This window comes from Zalophus californianus, chromosome 13 (assembly GCF_009762305.2).
Source record: "Zalophus californianus isolate mZalCal1 chromosome 13, mZalCal1.pri.v2, whole genome shotgun sequence".
Taxonomy (NCBI): domain Eukaryota; kingdom Metazoa; phylum Chordata; class Mammalia; order Carnivora; family Otariidae; genus Zalophus; species Zalophus californianus.
Genome location: NC_045607.1, coordinates 17,640,969 through 17,665,318, shown reverse-complemented (window position 1 = coordinate 17,665,318; position 24,350 = coordinate 17,640,969). Strand labels below are relative to the sequence as shown.

General features: G+C 42.5%; 1 protein-coding gene across 5 annotated transcripts in view; it reads right to left on the bottom strand.

The window, feature by feature from the left end:
* Nucleotides 1-24,350, bottom strand: part of ASTN2 (astrotactin 2) — an 894,395-nt gene that overhangs the window by 289,791 nt on the left and 580,254 nt on the right. For all 5 annotated transcript variants that reach the window (XM_027616418.2, XM_027616419.2, XM_027616420.2 and 2 more), the window contains one exon: nt 22,498-22,686. In XM_027616418.2, the coding sequence (XP_027472219.2) occupies nt 22,498-22,686 (189 nt within the window). The remainder of the gene's footprint in view (nt 1-22,497; nt 22,687-24,350) is intronic.

Here is a 24,350-nt window from a genome sequence, read left to right as displayed (position 1 = left end):
AACATGGGGCTTGATCTCATGACCCTGAGATCATGACCTGAGCCGAAATCAAGAGTTGGATGCCCAACCAACTGAGCCACCCAGGCGCCCCTCCCTGGGCTCCTTCTTGTTCACGGAACATGCCAAGGGTCTGTGAACCTGCCAGGCCCTCTGCCTGGAAACTCTTCCTTCGATACCTGCAAGGCTCACTGTCTCACCTAAGCTCTATGCACCAATGTCATCTTATCAAAGAGGTCTTTCCAGCTCAGCCTGTATTAGGCAGGGTCCCCTGCCTAGCACTCGTTAGCCCTCTTGTCCTGCTTCCCTCCATAATGCGTAGACTTGATATAGTCTTAATTTATTTGTGGATTGTCTCCCACACTAGGATACAACTCACCAGGGCAGGGATTCTAGGAGTTTGGTTCACTGTTGTATTTCTGGCTTCTCAAAACACTGAGTGACATAAAAACAGGTACTCAGAAATGTTTTGGTTAAAGAAAGATACAATGGTGACTGGTGCAAGGTAAGTGCTGTAGGTTTGCCACTGCTTACCTTGTTACTATTATTACTGCTACCGCTACTGTTACTTTTACTAGGACGAAACTTCTTTTTTTTTTAATATTCAGAGATCTGTTTTCTGATAGCCACTGAGATTCTTTTTAAGATTTTATTTATTTATTTGATAGAACACAGAGGGAGAGGGAGAAGCAGACTCCCTGCTGAGCAGGGAGCCCAACGTGGGACTCGATCCCAGGACCCCAAGATCACGACCTGAGCCGAAGGCAGAGGCTTAACCGACTGAGCCACCCAGGTGCCCCTAGGACTAAACACCTTGCATTTATCTTAGTTGGCTTACAACAACACAAGGAGATGTAAGAACCTTATTGTACAGATGAGGGGACGAGACTGAGAAGGGAGAAATCACCTGTGTAAGTCACAACAGCCCAAGGGGAAGAATCAGTCTCTAAAACCCAGCTCTCTCGACCTCTCTCGGGCCCCTACTTTTTTCATGGTGGCATCATATATCACCAATGGGATTCCTATGTTAGAACGGTCTCTGTGTCATTTTTAAAAAGCTCATCATCTATAGAAAGATCTTTAAGAGATATCACTAAGTGGGTGGGGGGGAGTAAAAAGACAATATACTTTATGTAACTTTTATGAAAGAAAGGGGAGGAATAATATTTAATTTTAGTTGCTTGGATTTGTTTAAAAAAAAAAAAAACAATGGAAAGATAACCAAGAAAGGAGTAACAGTGGTGTAGAGACAGGGAAAAAGCGATGGAAGTAAACAGGGAAAAGAATTAACACTAACATTGGTTGTCTTTTATGCTGTTTTTGTTTTTGAACTTTGTGAACTTATTGTATATAAATGGATAAAAAGTATACGCCTTCCAAACGGTCATAGCCAAGAGGAGCCCAGGAGACAGACAACCAAAGGTAAGGTAGTGACTAAGCTGGCCCTAAGAATCCCTCAGCTTAACCAAACTGTAAACAGGCTTCCTCCTGACTCTAGGTCGCTGACCTCCATGTTCTTAGACTGTTGGCTTTAGACAAGTGTCACTGGAAATTCTTTCTCTGTTCCTTACACATGTAAATCTTTTTAAAAACCTCTGGCCAGTTCTACAACCCAGGAAGTCTTTCTCAAGGACTGGAAGCCCTCTCTTTGAAGTGTAATCACCAAGGAAGGTAGCAGAGAAATACACCTATGGCTTCGGAATAACTCAACTTGTGGGATGTATCCCATTAGTGAACCTACCCATGAACTCCTCCGGTACCTTCCCAGCTGCTTCCTCCAGCCATAAAAACCCTACTGCTCTTTGTCTGGATGGAATTGAGTTCAGACCTTTCTCCCCTGTTGCAATAGCCTTGAATAAAATCTTTCTTGCCTGTTCGACACTGTCCAGTGAAATTTTTGCTTTGAAAGTCACAGTGCTGGTTAAGATCCTGGATCAGAACACAAGGATGTTCGTAAAGACTAAGGTAATCCGACTAACTGACTTTACTCAAGGCTACTGCAATAGGGGAGAGGGATTTGAACTCAATTCCATTGAGATAAAGGGCAGAAGGATTTTTGAAGCTGGGGTGAGTAGGTGGGAAAGTACTGGAGGACTTTGGGGCAGGGGGGTTGATTGAGGGTTATGTCCTCCACATTGAGTTATTCTGAATTTGCAAGTGTATTTATCTTTCTCGGTGACTACATTTCAAAGAGATGGCTCCCAGGTCTTTGAGAAAGAAAAAAACAGTTAAGAAACACAAACTCAGATAATACCAATAAAAAAACTAGATCCTTTCCCCCTTTATACCAACGTTGGGCTCCGTGAGTCCTGTTCGGCTTTATTTTCAGAACCTGGTGCATGATAAGTCCTCAGTGTATATTTATTGGTTCAATCACACAGATGAAGGAGAATTTAATTGCTATGTAGTTTATTTTATTTATTTTTTTAAAGATTTTATTTATTTATTTGACAGAGAGAGATAGCGAGAGAGGGAACACAAGCAGGGGGAGAGGGAGAAGCAGGCTTCCTGCCGAGCAGGGAGCCCAATGTGGGACTCGATCCCAGGACCCTGGGATCATGACCTGAGCTGAAGGCAGACGTTTAACGACTGAGCCACCCAGGCGTCCCTAATTGCTATGTAGTTTAATTTCAAGCTAGGTTTCCACCTCCTTTGCAAGCACAGCTGCAAGATTGCCTATAGGCTTGTATATTCCCAGTGGCCGGGTCCTCACGAACTCCTCAGAAGTAGTTTGGGAATTCATACAAACTTGTAGGTGTAACTCTAGTGTTACAACTTGGGCGCAACTTCAGTTCTCTGAACCATGAGTGGGCAAGGAAGACCAATCCCTTTATCCTATGCCTTTCTTCCTACTCTAGAAAGCACCCCAAACAAGCAGGAGCATCTTCAGGGTCATGGCAAATGCCAGGACCCTCACGGAGAATGGCGACGTGGCTAGATGATTCGGGGATTAAGGTTCTTGCAATGTGGTCAGGAATATACTGAATTAACCAGGATTGGGCTTACCCCAATGCCTGCAGCTTCGGCTCCTGGCTGATGCCTGCTAATTAATTGCCCACTTAACGGGTTCCTCTGAGGATCTTAGGAGACATAAAAATAAATGCTCATTTTGGACTCTTAAAAAGCCACCTTTGTGGTGTTTCACTAGATTATCATTAATAGAAATTATTCAGTGGTGATGTTACATAAAACCCCAGCCACTGCCCTTGGAGCTTTCTGTATTAATTCACATCCAATAAATTGTGATCATATCTTTCATTAGAATTGTTACTAAATACATTTCTATTCAGGGCATCTCCCTGAAATGGAAATATTTCCCTAAAAATTAATTTTCTTGATACACATGCGTAGGCTTATTAATGTGCACTTAGAATAGACATACTTTTTCATTTCTCTGGAAGGAACACAAAGAAAGTAATGCTGGTGAATTTGCATCTCACATGATCTCAAGTGTGCCAGGACGTGCACTCCAGCACAAAATTTCAGAGTAAGTGGCATATCACAGATCCACCCATTCACATTAGGAAAATGTCACCAACATTTGCACATGCCTTTATACTTTACAAAGCATTTTAACCTGACTTTTCTCATCACCTCGCCCTCCCCACCATAATTCTCCTGCGGGGCTGGTAATATTAGGTTCCCTGATTTAGTGGTGAGCAAACCGGCCTCAGAAGGTTAGAAGACCGTGCACAGTCTCATAGTCCATAATGGTCCCATTACTGTGGCACTTAAATAACCCTTCCTGATTGAATGCCCATCCTTCCCCGTGGTTTATCTCTACAATCCCATTCCCTCACCCTCTTCACGATCCCCTTGATGTTCACATCTGCTGATGCTGTATGCTCTTACTTCCCTGGGCAACTCTCTCACCTAGCTAACTCTTAATCATATCCTCCAGGTTTCAGCCAGCAGCTTTGAGGACGCCTTCCCTACCTCTGCTCACCCACACCAACGCTGGGCCAGTGGTCCACCTGCCTAAGAGTAGAGACCTGGACTGTCTCCTTCATCTTTTCATCCTCAAAGCTTACACATCGCAGGTGCTCAACAAAAACTTGCTAAATAACAAATGAGAACAAGTGGTAAAGTCAGGACTGGCATCTCTGCCCTCAAGTGCAGTCCTTTGGTGATCTTACTCTCTCCTGTAATTAACAAAATGACAAGAACAACAAATGACTTCTGAGGTGTGACTTCTAAAGAGAGTAATATACCCAATGTTGCCCTCGCATGATGCAAATATAGTAAAATTTCAGCGCTGTGGACTCCATTAATTAAGGATGCATAATGCTTGGCCAGGGGCTGCGCTGGCTTGTACCTTTGAAGTGTTTATTTATAAAAGAGATTGCTAAGCACATTAGTACATTAGCAGTGTAAACAAGATCACCAGGGAAATGGCAGAAGATACTTCAGAGAACAAACTGCCTGGAGTCACTTTGGAAGCACCCATTATGAACAAACAATCACTGTGCTAATTACAATTACTCTGCTAATTACAATTCCTGTGCTAATTACAATCTATCCTTATCTGTTCCCTAGGTTCCCTACGGACTTTTCCTTCTGAGCACTTAGACCAGCCTGAATTACTGCCTGCATTTTAGTGTAATGAAATGGTGCTTCTTTAAAAATTGTCTCTGCTTTAAGAGGGCTCAATGGTTCCGAAAGGCTTCCCCCTCCTAGAAGAAAGAACAGAGTCAGGGATTTTGAAGCCAGAAAACTAAAAACCAAACCACAAAAAGGGGGAAGGAGAAGCAAGAGGAGAAGTGAAATGAACCTGGTTGGTTCTGTTGCTTTAGCACCTTTTGCAGACTAGACACACATTTTTAGGTTAGTTGGAGAACATTCAAAATACGCTATGTGTAATTTGTTTTCCTCATAAAATGACCATGTTTGGTATATTTAGAGATGTGAACATTGAGAATAATTTTGGTTTTTAAATTAAAGTGGCTATTTGTCTTTCTTCTCTTACTATAATTAGGGAGAGAGATTAGAGAGGCCTTGTTTAAAAATGGATGGCAATTCCCTGCTCCCCACATGTAAAAAGTAAAAAGTGTCTTTCACTAGGTCTTAATTTTACTATTTTCTTTCTATCCCTAATTATACTAATGAGTGTTGAGGGTATGAGATATTTTTTTAATTTTTTATTGTTATGTTAATCACCATACATTACATCATTAGTTCTTGATGTAGTGTTCCATGACTCATTGTTTGTGCATAACACCCAGTGCTCCACGCAGAATGTGCCCTCTTTAATACCCATCACCAGGCTAACCCATCCCCCCACCCTCCTTCCTCTAGAACCCTCAGTTTGTTTTTCAGAGTCCATCGTCTCTCATGGTTCGTCTCCCCCTCCGACTTACTCCCCTTCATTCTTCGAGGGTATGAGATTTTTTTTAAGCACTTAAGAATAATAAAGCTTCACTTAGGCCAGTGTCCCTTCCCAAATGGATTTCTTACTACTTTTCTGGGAGTCTGCCTTCCACCTGTGCCCTGATGCTGACTGCAGCCCAGCCCTCTGCTGCGTCCAATGATGGCGGAATTACAGTGCGGAACACTGATGGGGGCCCCCAACCATGGCTTCATGACACTGGACTCAGGATAAGTGCCTCTCCCACTGGGACTGATGCTCAGAGCATCCCGTAAGCATCACCAAGCAGAGCAGATGGATGGATGGACGGATGGATGGATGGATGGATGGATTGACGGATGGAGAAAATAAGTTGTGCTACATTATGCACTAGGGGGTGGGTCTATAGGAGGCGGACAGGATTGGATGACAAGGCAGGATTGTCACCCTGGCTGCTGCAAATCCAAAATACAGGCTCTGTGCTTACTCACTCTGGAAGGAGACTCCTTTGGGATTTCATGGCCTTCTAAGTGCCACTGGCCTTGAACTTGGTTCTCGCCAAGTCCTTCTCCATTCTCAGGCATCATCTGGGCTCACATCTCATGACAAGTTCAGTTTAACATCTTGCTATTCAATGCTGGTTTTCAGACCCAGGAGCTCATTTGAAAAGCAGAGTCTTAGGTCTGTATTTTAGCAGGATTCCTTGGCGTTTTGTATGCATATTAGAAATTGAAAATCACTAGTGTATTTCATGTGTATTGCGTCCTGGCTATAAGCAGACGTATGGAAAAGTCCGACCTTTAGATAGGATTTTTGTGTAGCTTAATGATGATGAGCTATTACTTGGTTTCCTGCTCTTTGGGGATCATATGGTTCAAGCCATGTGTACGTGCTCTTGAAACATTATCTAGAGCCTATGGAATGGAGAGGAGGGGAGGCTTTCAGCTCTATCACATGCCAGCTGTGTGACCTTGGGTGCCCTTCTTCACCTCTCTGAGCTTCTGTTCTCTCATGTAAAAAGTAAGGCAGTCAACCTGCTCTGTGCACATGTGTCATGGGAGAAATATCTGCCTATTCCCCTTAAAGTCAGGCTTTGGAAAGGACAGAAAAAATAGCTTTACAGTATCCATCATGCATAGGGATATTGGGAAATTTATCAAAAAGAAAAGTAAGAGCTGAGCAAGACTGACATGCAGACCATAGGACTTACTGGTTAACCTTCACTGTGTTTGGAGGGATATCCTTTCCTACAGGTCTAGGCTACTTCTAAGCTAGTTGTTATGTATTTTTAATCTTAACACAGAAGTGTTCCACACTTCTAGAACTTTTGGGCATAGGCCCTGGCCCATTATCAAATTCCACACAGCAGGCATGAGCATCTAAATCCCACATTCCTGACTGGATGTGTTTCCCTGTAGGTCATTCAGACAGAAACAAATGGGCTATCCTATAGGATACAGGTGATACAACACATAAGCAAGATTATGTCTTTCCAAAAGAAGGAGACCTTGGGCTGCTGCCTATTCCACACTGCTGGCTGAGCTGTCCACCTCCCATAGAGCCAGAGAGCATGCAGGGCTGTGTTTCTGCCCCTACTGTAGGCATTTCACCAAAGCAGTGCATTCACTAAAACACGTTGGTTGGAGAAAGTTGCAGGAATGATGACAGCCCTTTGAGGATATTTTCAGGTTAAAACCCCACTTTATAGTTGAAGATCTTGAGGTTCGTAGAGGTTGAGATTTGTCCAAGGCCACACAGCTGCAGAATGGCAGATTTGGGATTTAGACCTCATTATTCTTCATGGTGGCAGCCTGACACTTTGTGTTGGGTCCCAGCTAGGAACTGGATTAAGTTCCTGCAGAATCATGTATATGGGGATGGCCTTTTCACTAAAATTCCTCCCAGCTATTGATTTGGCAGCACCCTATGGCACCTGGGTCTTCCTTGTCTGCTGAGAACAGGGATGGAACAGGTGCCAATCTCATTTCATCATCACAAAACCATCAAGAAGTGGGTATTGTCATTATTCCCAATGTAGAGATGAGGAAACAGAGGCTTAATGAACAAATGTGCCCAAGGTCACACAGCTGACAGGTGGCAAGCTAGGGCTCAGACTCTAAAGCCTAACATCTTACACACGAGGCCAATATATTCCCAGATTTCTGGATAATGTGAGCCACCTGGGAATATGAAGACAATTCACTTTCCCAGGCCCCTTATCTGGGAGAAAAAAGAAGAAAAAAAGATTGGTAGATCCTGGTACAGCCCTAGGTGAGTCTTATGATCAGTTGAGTAGAATGGCTTTCACTAAGCCCATGACTATGGGGGTTGAGTAGAAAGAGGCTATATTCCTCAGTCTTCACCCAAGCTCTGCCCTAACCTTAATTTATAGAAAAGGCAACAGAAATCAGGAGAGAATGACCAACAGGAAGAGGCAAAACAGGTATAGAAACTCCACTTTTGGATTTCAGGGCCTTTGGTTCATGGGACACATTGGTCTTAACTCCTGCAGAATATGTCCAAAAACTTGGGCAACTGGAGACACACCAAAGAGAAATTCTTCTGTAGCCAGCCCAAGAATCAGGGCTCCAGGGAAAATCACCCCTTAATTCCTCTGATCCAGCCTCTAATTTCTGTCCTCAGTTCACTTCCAAGGTCTCACCAGTTGATCCCCCAGAGAAGGTAGCATACAGCTGCATCTCCAGGTGGCAAGTTAAGGATTTTGCCAAGAGTTGGGATATCATTGTATAGAGAGGCTTGGGAATCGCCTTGAAAATCAGAAGCTGATGCCACTTTTAATTAATAAGCTCCCCACCATCAGCCTCCTTTGCTTTCTCTTGTTATAATAAGATCATGTTATATCACAAAACACCCAGACGAGAAAATGCAGAAAAACAGCTTCCAGTCCTGGCTCTACCATTTATTCTTTATGGAAACTTGACCTTGATGTTGCCATCTATATAGTGTGGGAGTTGGATCATAAGTCTCTAAGCCTTCCTAGTAGATATAGTGCAGCCCAACAGACTGGGAGTTAGAAGTTAAAACTTATTCGGAGGATGGAGCAAGATGGTGGAGGAGTAGGAGACCTGGATTTCCTCTGGTCTCTGGAATTCAGCTGAATAGGGATCAAACCATTCTCAACACCTAAGAACTCAACAGGAGACCGAAGAAGAGAGTAGCAACAACTCTCTGAACAGAAAAGCGATCACGTACTGCAAGGTCGGACGTGCAGACAAGTGAATCCGAGGTGATATTCGGGAAGATAGACGGCGGGGGAGGGGCCTCCGTCGGCGGCTTCTGGCAAGTGATAGAGCCGTGGAGCACAAAATCAGAACTTTTACAAGCCGGCTCCGCTGAGGGACGTCGCTCGCTCCAGTGGCTAGGCGGGGGGTGGAATCCTCCCGGGACAGTGTGGTCTCAGTACCCTTGGGGTCACAGAAAGACCGGGGGTGCCTGAGTGCGGCAGAGCTCCCAGGTATCGCAGCGGGGAAGCCGGCTGCAGAGACGGAGCCGAGGCGCGGGCTCTCAGCTCGGGGTTGCCATAAACTGTGATCTGCAGCCCAGTCGGGCCACTGCTTCTCCAGCAGGGACCCAACAAGCGGCAGAGCCGGGGAGATTCCCCTTCCTCCCCCGGGGGGAGCGGTGTGGGAGCGCACTGCAGGGATCTGCTGGGTTTGGAGACTCCACACGGGGTCGGGAGCCAGAGATAGAAACACTCGGTCACAGGCCGGGTGAGCACGGAGTGCGGCCGGAGACCGGGGAGACGGGAGTGACTGCTTTTTTCTGGGGGCGCACTGAGGAGCGGGGCCCCGAGTTCTCGGCTCCTCCGGGCGGAGATTGGGAGGCCACCATTTTCACTCTGGTCCTCCAAAGCTGTATGGACAGCTTGCAGGGAACAAAAGCTCCCGAGAGCAAACCCAAGCAGATTGCTTAGCCCAGACAGAGAAGGGCGGGGCAATTCCGCCTCCGGCAGACATTTGGAAACCACAGCAACAGGCCCCTCCCTCAGAAGATCAGCAGGAACAGCCAGCAAGCCAAGACCAAGTTTACCGATCAAGGAGAATGGGAGAACTCCAGCACTAGGGGAATACTGCACATAGAATTCATGGCTTTTTTACCATGATTCATTAGTTTTTCAAAGTTAATTTTTTTAACTGCTTTCTTTTGAATTTTTCTTTTTCCCTTTTTCAACCATCTTATCAATCTCTTTTTTTTAAAAAAAACATTTTTTATTTTTCTTTTTCAGAGTCATATTTTATCCCTTCATAGTAGTTACCCTTATTTTTGGCATATATATATATATATATATATATATATATATATATATATATATAAGTTGTTCTCTCTTTAAAATTTTGAGATACAGTTTCTTCTAACAGATCAAAATATACTCTAAATCACTGGTGTATGGCTTTGTTCTAGTCTCCTGCCTGATCACATTCTCTCCCTTTTTTTTTAAAATCTTCTTTCTTTTTTCAAACAACTTCTTATCAATTCCTTTTATAAAATCTTTTATACTTTTCATCTTTACAATCATCTTCCATCCCTTCATTGTATCAACCCTTATTTTGTACATATATAAGTCTTTCTTCGTTTAAAATTTTAGAAGGCACTTTCTTCTAACAGACGAAAATATGCCCAAAATCCAGTGTGTGGCAGTGATCTATGCACTAGCCTGATCATATTTGATCATATTCTGCTATTTTTGTTTTGTTCTGTTTTTGTTTGTTTTTATCTTTTTTTCTTTTTTCCTCCTCTTTCTATTTTCTTTCTTTCCCTTTCTTTTCCCCTGGTTTCAGGTCTTTTCTGATTTGTATAGAGTATATTTGCTGGGGACGTTGTTAACCTGTTAGCATTTTGTTCTCTCATTCATCTATTCTCCTCTGGACAAAATGACAAGATGAAAAAAATCACCTCAGCAAAAAGAACAAGAGGTAGTACCGTCTGCAAGGGACCTACTCAATACGGATATTAGTACGATGTCAGACCTAGAGTTCAGAATCATGACTTTAAAGATACTAGGTGGGCTTGAAAAAAGCATGGAAGTTATTAGAGAAACCCTTTCTGGAGAAATAAAAGAACTAAAATCTAACCAAGTCGAAATCAAAAAAGCTATTAATGAGGTGCAATCAAAAATGGGGGCACTAACTGCTAGGATAAATGAGGCAGAAGAGAGAATCAGCGATATAGAAGACCAAATGATGGAAAATAAAGAGGCTGAGAAAAAGAGAGAGAAACAACTACAGGATCACGAGGGCAGAATTCGAGAGATAAGTGATACAATAAAACGAAACAAGATTAGAATAATTGGGATCCCAGAAGAAGAAGAAAGAGAGAGAGGGGCAGAAGGTATATTGGAGCAAATTATAGCAGAGAACTTCCCTAATGTAAGGAAGGAAACAGGCATCAAAATCCAGGAGGCACAGAGAAACCTTCTCAAAATCAATAAAAATAGGTCAACACCCCGACATCTAATAGTAAAACTTACGAGTCTCAGAGACAAAGAGAAAATCCTGAAAGCAGCTCGGGAGAAGAGATATGTAACCTACAATGGTAGAAACATTAGATTGGCAACAGCCCTATCCACAGAGACCTGGCAGGACAGAAAGGACTGGCATGATATCTTCAGAGCACTAAACGAGAAAAATATGCAGCCAAGAATACTATATCCAGCTAGGCTGTCATTGAAAATAGAAGGAGAGATAAAAAGCTTCCAGAACAATCAAAAACTAAAGGAATTTGCAAACACGAAACCAGCCCTCCAAGAAATATTAAAAGGGGTTCTCTAAGCAAAGAGAGAGCCTAAAAGCAGCATAGATCAGAAAGGAACACAGACAATATACAGTCATAGTCACCTTACAGGCAATAGAATGGCACTAAATTCCTATCTTTCAATACTTACCCTGAATGTAAATGAGCTAAATGCCCCAAACAAAAGACACAGGCTATCAGATTGGATTAAAAAACAAGACCCATCAATATGCTGTCTGCAAGAGACTCATTTTAGACTCAAAGACACCCCCACATTGAAAGTGAGGGGGTGGAAAACCATTTACTGTGCTAATGGACACCAAAAGAAAGCTGGGGTGGCAATCCTTATATCAGACAAATTAGATTTTAAATCAAAGACTGTAATAAGAGATGTAGAAGGACACTATATCCTACTTAAAGGGTCTAACCAACAGGAAGATCTAACAATTGTAAATATTTATGCCCCTAACATGGGAGCAGCCAATTTTATAAGGAAATTAATAACAAAATCAAAGAAACACATTGACAACAATACAATAATAGTGGGGGACTTTAACACCCCCCTGACTGAAATCGACAGATCACCAAAGCAAAAGATGAACAAGGAAATAAAGACTTTAAATGAAACACTGGACCAAATGGACTTCATAGACATATTCAGAACATTCCATCCCAAAGCAACGGAATACACATTCTTCTCTAGTGCCCATGGAACATTCTCCAGAATTGATCACATCCTAAGTCACAAATCAGGTCTCAACCTGTACCAAAAGATTGGGATTATTCCCTGCATCTTTCAGACCACAATGCTTTGAAGCTAGAACTCAGTCACAAGAGGAAAGTCGGAAAGAACTCAAATACATGGAGGCTAACGAGCATCCCTACTAAAGAATGAATGGGTAAACCAGGAAATTAAAGAAGAATTTAAAAAATTCATGGAAACCAATGAAAATATAAACAGAACTGTTCAAAATCTTTGGGATACAGCAAAGGCAGTCCTAAGAGGAAAGTATATAGCAATACAAGCCTTTCTCAAGAAACAAGAAAGGTCTCCAATACACAACCTAACCCTACACCTAAAGGAGCTAGAGAAAAAACAGCAAATAAAGCCTAAACCCAGCAGGAGAAGAGAAATCATAAAGATCAGAGCAGAAATCAATGAACTAGAAACCAAAAGAACAGTAGAACACATCAAGGAAACTAGGAGCTGGTTCTTTGAAAGAATTAAGAAGATTGACAAACCCCTGGCCAGACATCTCAAAAAGAAAAGAGAAATGACCCAAATCAACAAAATCAGGAATGAAAGAGGAGAGATCACAACCAACACCAAAGACATACAAACAATTAAAAGAACATATTTTGAGCAACTCTATGCCAGCAAATTAGATAACCTGGAAGAAATGGGTGCATTCCTAGAGATGTATCAACTACCAAAATTGAACCAGGAAGAAATAGAAAACCTGAACAGACCTATAGCCACTAAGGAAATTGAAGCAGTCATCAAAAATCTTCCAAGAAACAAAAGCCCGGGGCCAGATGGCTTCCCACGGGAATTCTACCAAACATTTCAAGAAGAATTAACATCTATTCTGAAACTGTTCCAAAAAATAGAAATGGAAGGAAAACTTCCAAACTCATTTTATGAGGCCACCATTACCTTGATCCCCAAACCAGACAAAGACCCCATCGAAAAGGAGAATTACAGACCAATATCCTTGATGAACATGGATGCAAAAATTCTCACCAATATACTAGCTAATAGGATCCAACAGTACATTAAAAGGATTATTCACCATGACCAAGTGGGATTTATCCCTGGGCTGCAAGGTTGGTTCAACATCCGCAAATCAATCAACGTGATACAATACATTAACAAAAGAAAGAACAAGAATCATATGATCCTCTCAATAGATGCAGAAAAAGCATTTGACAAAGTACAGCATCCTTTCTTGATCAAAACTCTTCAGAGTATAGGGATAGAGGGTACATACATCAATATCATAAAAGCCATCTATGAAAAACCTACAGCAAATATCATTCTCGATGGGGAAAAGCTGAGAGCTTTTCCCCTAAGGTCAGGAACGCGGCAGGCATGTCCACTCTCACCACTGCTATTCAACATAGTATTAGAAGTCCTAGCCACAGCAATCAGACAACAAAAAGAAATCAAAGGCATCCAAATCAGCAAAGAGGAAGTCAAACTCTCACTCTTTGTAGATGATATGATACCGTATGTGGAAAACCCAAAAGACTTCACCCCAAAACTGCTAGAACTCATACAGGAATTCAGTAAAGTAGCAGGATATAAAATCAGTGCACAGAAATCAGTGGCATTCCTATACACCAACAATAAGACAGAAGAGAGACAAATTAAGGAGTTGATCCCATTTACAATTGCACCCAAAACCATAAGATATGTAGGAATAAATTTAACCAAGGAGGCAAAGGATCTGTACTCAGAAAACTATAAAATACTCATGAAAGAAATTGAAGAAGACACAAAGAAATGGAAAAACGTTCCATGCTCATGGATTGGAGGAAAAATATTGTGAAGATATCAATGCTACCTAGAGCAATCTACACATTCGATGCAATCCCCATCAAAATACCATCCACTTTTTTCAAAGACATGGAACAAATAATCCTAAAATTTGTATGGAACCAGAAAAGACCCCGAATAGCCAGAGGAATTTTGAAAAAGAAAAGCAAAGCTTGTGCCATCACAATTCCGGACTTCCAGCTCTATTACAAAGCTGTCATCATCAAGACAGTACGGTACTGGCACAAAGACAGACACATAGATCAATGGAACTGAATTGAGAGCCCAGGAATGGACCCTCAACTCTATGGTCAACTCATCTTTGACAAAGCAGGAAAGAATGTCCAATGGCAAAAAGACAGTCTCTTCAACAAATGGTGTTGGGAAAATTGGACAGCCACATGGTGAAGAATGAAACTGGACCATTTCCTTACACCACACACAAAAATAGACTCCAAATGGTTGAAAGACCTAAACATGAGACAGGAGTCCATCAAAATCGTAAAGGAGAACACAGGCAGCAACTTCTTCGACCTCAGCCACAGCAACTTCTTCCTAGAAATATCGCTAAAGGCAAGGGAAGCAAGGGCAAAAATGAACTATTGGGATTTTATCAAGATAAAAAGCTTTTGCACAGCAAAAGAAACAGTCCACAAAACCAAAAGACAACCGACAGAATGGGAGAAGATATTTGCAAATGACATATCAGATAAAGGACTAGTATCCAAAATCTATAAAGAACTTATCAAACTCAACACCCAAAGAACAAATAATCCAATCAAGAAATGGGCAGAAGACATGAACAGGCATTTTTCCAAAGAAGACATCCAAATGGCCAACAGACACATGAAAAAGTGCTCCACATCGCTTGGCATCAGGGAAATCCAAATCAAAACCTCAATGAGATACCACCTCACACCCGTCAGAATGGCTAAAATTAACAAGTCAGGAAACGACAGATGTTGGCGGGGATGTAGAGAACGGGGAACCCTCCTATACTGTTGGTGGGAATGCAAGCTGGTGTAACCACTCTGGAAAACAGTATGGAGGTTCCTCAAACAGTTGAAAATAGAACTATCATACGATCTAGGAATTGCACTACTGGATATTTACCACAAAGATACAAATGTAGGGATCCGAAGGGGAATGTGCATCCCAATGTTTATAGCAGCAATGTCCACAATAGCCAAACTGTGGAAAGAGTCAAGACGTCCATCGACAGATGAATGGATAAAGAAGAAGTGGTATATATACACAATGGAATATTATGCAGCTATCAAAAGGAATGAGATCTTGCCATTTCCAATGACGTGGATAGAACCTTGATGGTGTTATGCTGAGTGAAATAAGTCAATCAGAGAAAGACATGTATCATATGACCTCATTGATATGAGAAATTCTTAATCTCAGGAAACAAACTGAGGGTTACTGGAGTGGTGGGGGTGGGAGGGAGGGGGTGGCTGGGTGATAGACATTGGGGAGAGTATGTGCTATGGTGGGCGCTGTGAATTGTGCTAGACTGTTGAATCACAGATCTGTACCTCTGAAACAAATAATGCAATATATGTTAAAAAAAAAAAGTAGAAGAAGATATCAGGAGGGGAAGAATGAAGGGGAGTAAGTTGGAGGGGGAGACGAACCATGAGAGACAATGGACTGTGAAAAACACACTGAGGGTTCTAGAGGGGAGGGGGATGGGGGGATGGGTTAGCCTGGTGATGGGTATTAAAGAGGGCACATTCTGAGTGGAGCAGTGGGTGTTATGCACAAACAATGAATCATGGAACACTACATCAAAAGCTAATGATGTAATGTATGGTGATTAACATAACAATAAAAAAATTTAAAAAAGTTAAAACTTACTCATTTACTAGTTATACAATTTTAAGTAATTCACTTAAATAATGTATGACTCAGACATCTCATCTACAAAAGAAGGGGTATAGAAACTGTTCTCCATCTATAAAGTCTATGATTCTTTGGGAGTTGAATTAAGGAAATGGTCAAGAAGAGACTAGAAGGTCTTATTACAGTTCTCAGAGGTGGTGATGTCAAGTGGGAAAATGCTAGCATCCCAAAAGGTACACTGCTAGATGGTCTTTGTTGTTAGACTCGAATTCTACCACGTGATAGCTATACAACTACTAGGCTAGTTGGCTTAACATCTCTGTACCTCATTGTAGTAAATCATATCGATGTCCCACATATTTCTGGGTCTTCTCAGCACATGATAGGATTTCATGTCCCTGCTCAACACTTTGAGGGCTGCTGTGACCACAGGACTGGATTTGACCCATGGAATGTGAGCAGAATGTCACTCCTGGGAGGAAGTATTGAGAGCCAGATTTCGTTCCCATTACCATAGTGTTCATGGGAGCACATGAAGATGATGCTTCTGTTAGCCTGAATTCCCAAATGCCGGAATGAACGGGACCCCTGCAATTCTGTGCAGGGCATGTGGTAGGAGCACAACCTAATGCATTCTGGCTGGTACATTCCTTTCCTTTTTTTAGAAAATCAAGTTGTTAAGGGCTATTTTGTGATAGGTATCAGGAAGATTAAATGATCAAACATCTAAGTATGTGATGCAGGACCTGACCCGTAACAAAAATGCACATGGCTAAATGCAGAGGACAAGAGAAAGAGGGAGAAGAAGGGGAAAGGAAGGATCCAGAAGCAGCACGTATCATTAATCATTGCCCAGGAAGGCACTAGAAAAACAGCTGTGGAGGCCACTTAATAAGATGTGACTCAGGACCCTCTACTGGGAAACAAGTGGGTGCCAATAACGAAAGCCAGCTTTTCTCAAATCCTCAAAGAGAACCCTTCTGTCTCACCAGGAGTGGGTTGGTGGTGCCTCATCCTGAAATCCCACATCTTACCCTAAATTCTCCTCTTATCCTGTACAACATGCACATCTGATAAGCAGACCAGACTGAAAAGCACCTTTCTAGCAAATCTTCCATGAGCTTCTCATGCTCTTTGTAGGTCATCCTTGAAGGCCTATGGGAAATAGCTACTGGAGGCAGAACCATCTTATTTTCGATGAGGCTTTTGTAAAATCTACAATTGTAATTTGCTCAGCCCCCATTCCCAAGCAACTTCTCCTCACTATAATTTGAGATTCTGGGCTCAATAAGAGCTCTTGACTGATGGTTATCTAAATCCATGCAATCTATAACCAAAGTTGACCTTTCTTTCTTATAGGAATGAAGTAGGATGGATGAGGATGGGGGAGGGAGGGAAATAAAAAACAAAGAAAACATCAAATACCAGCAACCCTTGATGAGTTTATCTCGCTCAGCAGTCTTTACTAATTCCCTCATTGAGGGGAGCTAAGAGGAGGGAATTCTAATGGGACTCTGCATGAGTCATTAAGACCAACACAGCACACCGAAAGGCATTAGAACCAGCTTAGCTTGACAATGCTTCCTGGGTTTGGGGGTCATTCGGAAGTGAGATCTTTGGCTCTTTGTGTTTGTACAGAATCTGAGTGTTTCACAAAGTTTTATGTCCACTCATGTCCCTCTGATTAGGAAACTGATTCCTAATCCATAGCTCTCTCCAGGCACCACCCAGGTTCTTAAAACAACCTCCACCCATCCTGGGAATAAAGTCTACTGCAACTTGAGGATGAGTTTTCTCCTTCAAACCTTCCCATCTCCCCCACCTTTCATCTCTGCTTGTTCTCTCTGACTGCTTTTCTTTATCACTCTTGCCCCATCTCTGTCTTTCTGTATGGTCTCTCAGTGTGTACCACCCTTAATCCTCACACACAGTGGATAACTCCCAGGCTTGCCAGGGTCCTAAGCATAGCCAAATGCTCATCTCTCATGGGCAGACTGCAGCCTACACAAGGCAACGTGAGAAGGTGGCCGGCAACAGAATCAAGTTCCTGCAGAATCATGTACTCGGGGGTGGCTCTTGCCTAAGTTCCCCCCTTAATTAAGAATCTGTCATCCCCCAAGATGATGGACTCTGAAAAACAAACTGAGGGTTCTAGAGGGGAGGGGGGTAGGGGGATGGGTTAGCCTGGTGATGGGTATTGAGGAGGGCACGTTCTGCATGGAGCACTGGGTGTTATGAACAAACAATGAATCATGGAACACTGCACCAAAAACTAATGATGTAATATATGGTGATTAACATAACAATAAAAAAAAAAGAATCTGTCATCCCCCATGGCACCTGCATCCTCCCTCTCTGCTGACCACATGCTATTAAAGGGAGATGAAGAGGTGATACACATCCCTTACAACAGAACCAGAAACCAGAGAACACACATTTGAGAGTCACAGACTCTAACTTTGAGTCTCAGAGGTGCCCCCTATCATGGTGAGCATGGGATAAGTTATACCCCTCTCTGGGTCTCACGTTCTCCATGTGTACAATAAGGGGTTATGTCTGCACTAATTGTTAAGTGTCAGTCCAGTTTAGATACTTGAAATGAGAGGCCTTTAGCAGAGCAGAAATCCAGGTTGCTCTTTTGGAGATTGGAGAGAGGAAATGAGAATGCACGTCTATCTTCCCTCCGCAGTTGCTAGGCGGGAGGACTGAGGTAGGGCCAGGGAGGAGAACACAGCAGAGTGCTGGCTGTCATGCAGGAGACTAGCTGGTAGACAATGTGAAATCCCAGGACAGGCAGTTGTCAGGAAATGTAGCATATGGCAGGATGGCTGGTGGGGTGCCTGCTGACTACTCTGGAGGGCTGGACCAAAGATTACTTGGAGGAGAGAGAGAAAAGGAATGGAGAAGAGGCGAGAAATGACAATTGCCTTTGATACTGAAACATTTGCAGGCCTGCCTTCTGGAAACTGGAGGACAAAGGAACAGCAGCCTCCTCCCAGTCTGAGGCTCGGTGAGGGAGACTTGAAAGAGATAAATTTAGATTCATCAGAAGCCACTCACCTTCCCACCATGGGAAGTCAACTGCCTTAGCATGTGGCTCCAGGAGGTGACATGGTCTAAGGGTGGAAATAATTGTAAAGAAAGTTTAAAGGAGCGAAGGATAAGAGAGCTTATGTGAAATGGGCTACTCAAACACAATGGTAGTCTGAGGAGTTCCCTAAATCTTGAGGCTGTTGTCAAAAGAGAAAGTGTGGTCTGTTCACTATACTCTTTACAATGAGCAAATCAGGGCAGGCAGAGACCCTGGCTATTTAGAAACAACCTAAGATTGAAGGGTTGGGAACAATGAGCAGAGTGTTTGAGGCAGAATAAAGATTCCTGATGGGGCTAAAACTCTGCCTGAGCCTGGGGACTCTCAGGCCAGACTTTCTGGCACCATGCTCTCTCTTAATGACCAGTTTGTTGGGAGTAGAAAGGCAAGCGTGCTGGGATCTGATCTGAGGGTATAGCTAGCTCTGCAGTGACTTGTTTTGTGACCTTGGCCAAGTCCCTTCCCCATACGTAAATGAGATCAGGGATCCCTTGAAACTCCTTCAGGATCTAGCATCTTACTACTCAGTTTGGATCCTTCTTTTGGACCAAGCTAATCTTCACATAAGAGAATGAAAACTACAAGTACATCTGATCACTTATCACATGCCAGCCAGTCTGAGAGCTGCTGTGAGAAATCAAACTACATAAAACATGCAATGTGCCCATCACGGTGGCCAGAATCTGGTAAAACGCTTCTTTTAAAACAGATGGCAATATGGGGCACCTGGGTGGCTCAGTTGGTTAAGCATCTGCCTTTGGCTCAGGTCATGATCCCAGGGTCCTGGGACTGAGCCCCATGTCGGGCTCCCTGCTCAGCAGGGAGTCTGCTTCTCCCTCTCCCTCTGCCCCTGCTCACGTTCTCTCTCTTGCTCTCTAATAAATAAATAAAATCTTTTTTAAAAAAATAAATAAACAGGAGGCAGTAGGACTATGCTTGTCATGGGTGGGGCCAGATTTGGAGCAGGTCTAGTTGGAGACCTGATCTGTTGACTCCCCACTCCTGCTTATCTGTGTCTAGGCTTCTACAAACTCCTTCCTGGACAAGAAAATGCCCTTCCAGCTCTTATCCCTCCCAAGAGACATTGTTCTTTGCTATCACTTCAAACTCCAGTCCACAAGCCTCATCCTTTAGAAACTCCTTATCATTCCTTCTAATTCTTCTCAAAAGGCTTCACATAGAAATTCTTCAAAAACTACTGGAACACCACTTTGCAAATTAAATTTTCACATATTTTTGTCAATTGTGTATGTCATTGTGTAAGCCTATAAATTCCCCTCTCAAAAACAAGGGACATTTTATTTTTTTTTCTTTTGGATTCCACACAGCATTATTTTATCCATCATGACGCTCAAGACAGAGTTTCATAGAGCATGAAAACTACAGAAAGTCAGCATTGTGGTTCTCGGTATTGAGTAGTTCATCAGGATTATCCTTAAGTTTCTCCCAGATTTTTCCAATAAAGTAGCACTCAGCTGCTGTTTAAGCATCTGTGTGGTAGAAAGGAAACTCCACTGGGATTTGAAGGACTCAACTCTGCTACTAAATTGCTGTGTAGCTACCAGTCACTTCTATTACCTTCAAATCCTCCCTCGACCTTACCCTCTGCCTACCATGCTTACTGGCCTTGTGAGCCATGCCTCACGACTACCTTACAAAATCCCCCTTTCTCTCCAAACTGTTCCCATCATCCTGACTGAAGCCACTTTCACGTACCCAACTGTGCTCCCATTCCCACACCTTCCCAGGCCACCGTCATTGCCATCTAGTTCCCATTGCAGCCAACACGGGGTTGAAAAATGCAATGCAACCATGGCATACTCCACTTCTTCAACTGTTTTGAGTTCTCCCATTTGCTCCTAGAATAAAGACTTGACCTGCAAGACCCCCAATACCTGCCACTATGGACCATTCTGACTTCACCTCCCACCACTCTTCCCTTACTTGCTCAGCCAAAACCACAGCAGACTTCTGCATTTCTTAAAGCTGAACACGTCCTTTTTCTTCTTAGAACATCTGTTTCTGCTTGACACCTTTCCCGATGTGAAGTTCCACTCATCTTCCAGGTATTAGTTAAATAACACTTCATCTGAAAAGCTGACTCCAAAGTCTTGTTATTGCTTTCTAATCCAGTAGATGCACACCTACTACTCTGCTCCAACTGAATTAGATCCCACTGTTAATTGCTATCTTGGAACAACAGTGTTCCTTTATTGCATAGTTCCTACCACAAATTAAATAACTACATAAGTTTATACACACACACACACACACACACACAGACACACACTACACTTAAGCAGCAGATTCTTGGGCCACTTTTATCTCATTTTTCATTGTATCTCAAGGAACCAGCATGGTTCCTGGGACACAGTCAATGCTCAAGCAGCATGTGATACTACATAGGTGAATGGTTTCAGAGAATTCACATTTCCATTCTTGTTCTATGAATTAATGAGGTATGCTGGCTTAAGATACAAGAGCAAGGCTTGGGAGTTAGCCAGATTTACACCTGATTCTTTACTCAGCCTTTTACTAGATGGTGACCTTGGGAAAGTCATTTTACCTCTGGTGTTGACTTCTCAGCTATAAAACAGAGGCCATAGTGCCTCTAAGGGTTTTAATAATGAAAATAAAATGCAATTACTCTGGCTCTCCCACTTCCTAGAAGGGAGATTTGGGAGAGTCACTTCACATTTCCATTTCTCATCTGTATACAGGGGATGACAATAGCTTGTGCTTCCCAGGGCTATTGTGAGGATCACACAAATTAGTAGATGGCAAGTGCTTAGAATGCCCTCAGCTTGTGCTGAATTAATGTCATCATCATCATCATCATCATTATTATTACTAAAAATACTTGGTAAAGAGTCTGACATAGACTAATTCTTAATAAATACTGGTCATTATTACCACTCCTATTATAAACACCACTATATTAATTAGGTGATGGAATGGGGATGATGATGATTAGAATAGTGATATTCCTTTGCAGTTCTGGATTTGTTGACATGACCTCAAATGCTGGGGTGCACCCTGCTTTGTGATAATACCCTATTACATTTTCCTGCGAAACTGTCTAAAAGTACAGTTTATTTATTTATTTTTAAGATAGGCATTTCTTATACAGGGAACAATTCTTCCCACTCTACCATCTTATGGTTCTTCAGATTTTAAGGCATGAATAAATCCAGCTTTTTTGACTCTCCCAGGGAGGCTTTCATAATGAGACTTCATGTTTAATCTTTATATAATTTGGCCAACCCAGTCCCCATTCTGTCTGCTCTCATATGAGAGTAGCCTTATCTTTTAATTTTGCAGATACCTCTATATTTATTAACAGAGAACGAGGTCTTTGAGATACTGTTGTGAAAAAAACAGCAATTTCTAAACAGCTTTACTGAGATGTGGCATGAGTGTGAGTGTGTGTGTGTGCGCATGCACACGTGCATGCAGATAGACAAAGAGGGAGAGAGAGGCACTTTAAGAATGTTCAAGAAAATGTTAATTCTGGGTATTTCTGGGTGATGGGAATTTTATTTTCTACTTCATTAAATGTCTTTATTTTTGAACTGCTTGAATAGCCTACATAGGATACTTAATTTTTAATAGACTGAAAGATTAATTTAAACATTTTAAAATTCCATTAACAATACTTACAGGATGATTTAAGACTGATTTTAAAAAAATGTGGATAGAGTTAGAAAAATGGAAGAGTACTATGAATAAGGACTAGGTCAGTGGAAAACGAACCTCATGGAATGAATTTTGCTGACTTCTAACACTTCTCTGGATAGGCATCAGTAAGCCTGGGGAGATGCTGGCCAGTCTAAAAGAACTCAACTCCATGGTGCCCATGGCTTCCTCCCCCTGCCCAGATTTTGGGTTGCTGATTTGACCAGTGAAGTGCAAGTGTCTGCCCCATACCTAAAGGTCATCTGGAAGACTTGGCCTTGGTTCACATGCTGGGTCCGGTTGTTGTAACCATGTAGCATCTCTCCAAAGAGGGTGTCGTTGAATTTGGAGTCAGGTTTGAGGCATTTGGGGCCCTCGCAGACATCTGAGAGCATTAGGCAGGATTTTCCATCAGGAGCCAGCTTGTACTCCTCCACACAACTGCATGATAAAACAGAGCCGAGAGTTAGCTCCGCATGTTGGATGCCCCCACTGTGGGTGACCTAAAACCAGGGCCTCCTTTGCCTGCAAAACAGGTCAGAGTTTAGGAATGGAGACAGCTATTCTGGCTGGAATCTATCTAGGGCACAGGTGTCTAGAGAGAAGCACATTAATCCTGCAAATTAGTAAATTCAGGGAAAGTCATTTGTGACATTTTGGAGGAGTCGAGGGGGAAACCAGAGTGCACATCTACGCACAAAGCAAATTTAAAAACTGTTTTCCATGAACACACCGACTTTGAAAAGCATGACAGACCAATTCACAGGGAATTATCAACTAGTTTCTCGAACCAGAATCTATTCCCAGTGTATCTGTCGACCAAGGTTGAAGACTGTAGCAAAAACAAGGTTGTTATTGTCCTTGTAACTCAGAGGTGATCCTTCCAGGACCACGGACAGCTCACAGAGCTGCAGCCATTGCTTCTGCTCAATTAGCAATGTTAGCAGCCTCTGTTGGCCTCTAACTACCCAATTTTAACAGCAGAAGGGCACTTAACATGCCTCTGAGGCAGGGACCAAACAGATCTCCTCTAAGCACCAAACAGGCATCTGAATGGGGTGTTGAAATAATATTTGCAATTTGGAGATGTTCGCAGTGGAAGGTATCTCTTAGGCCTGGGGAAGGAAACAGAGGTCTCAACCCCTGAAAAAATCAATCCAGAAACTAGAATTCTTTTAGGGTCTACCTGTTCATGATCCTTTGCTAGGCACTGGGAATAGGGTACACATAATAGATAAGACACACAAGAGAATAGGCTGCTCAGCTGGAAAAACAGGTATAAATGTCATCTTTGCTCCTTTGGACCTATGTGAACCCCAGAAAGCCATTTAATTTATTTGATCTTCAGTTTCCTCATCTGTAAAATGGGGTAGAAACTCCTATCATATCTTAATTCAGTAGGCAGCTACAAGGTCCTATAATACATTGGCTGCAAAAACAAGAATTGCAAGGTAGTTCACAAAATAATTACAATAATGGTGGCAATGGTGGTGTTTCTATATACTGAGCATATACTTTCTGTAGGTACTTTGTATATTTATTTTCTAACCATGAAAACAAGTAATATCATTCTTGCTTTACCCAGAATCAAAATGAGGAGCCAGGAAGTATAAAACATGTCACAACGTGAGCGAGTGGCAAAGTGGCTTTCAAATTCAGGTCTGTTTAGCAACAAAGGCACTCTTTTCTACTCTTCTCCAAATCCAGTTGTTTCTATTTGCATAACATGGCCCTGGTTAGTCTGTGCCAGTTGGAGGCAGTAGAAAGCAGGCAGTCTCTTATTTGCCTTTTCTCAAGGAGGTGGAGTGAAACATCTATTGAATTTGACTGCAGAGATACTCAGGTACTCATATGGAAGAAGGGAGAGGCTCTGTGAGATGGTTGGGATGGAAATATTCCTGGGTTGTAGGAACCAGTAGCTGATATCAGAGACATGGAACCCAACTGAAGGCAGGAAGTAAAGAGGCAGAGCTGAAAACCTGACCCAAGATCACTCTCGTGAAAAGCTAGGGACATCTCACACATGAAGCAAGTTGTCACTCTTCCCTGTGCCCCTCTCACTTCCTATGTGTTGCACAGATGCACCAATTGTCTTTAGCATGCTT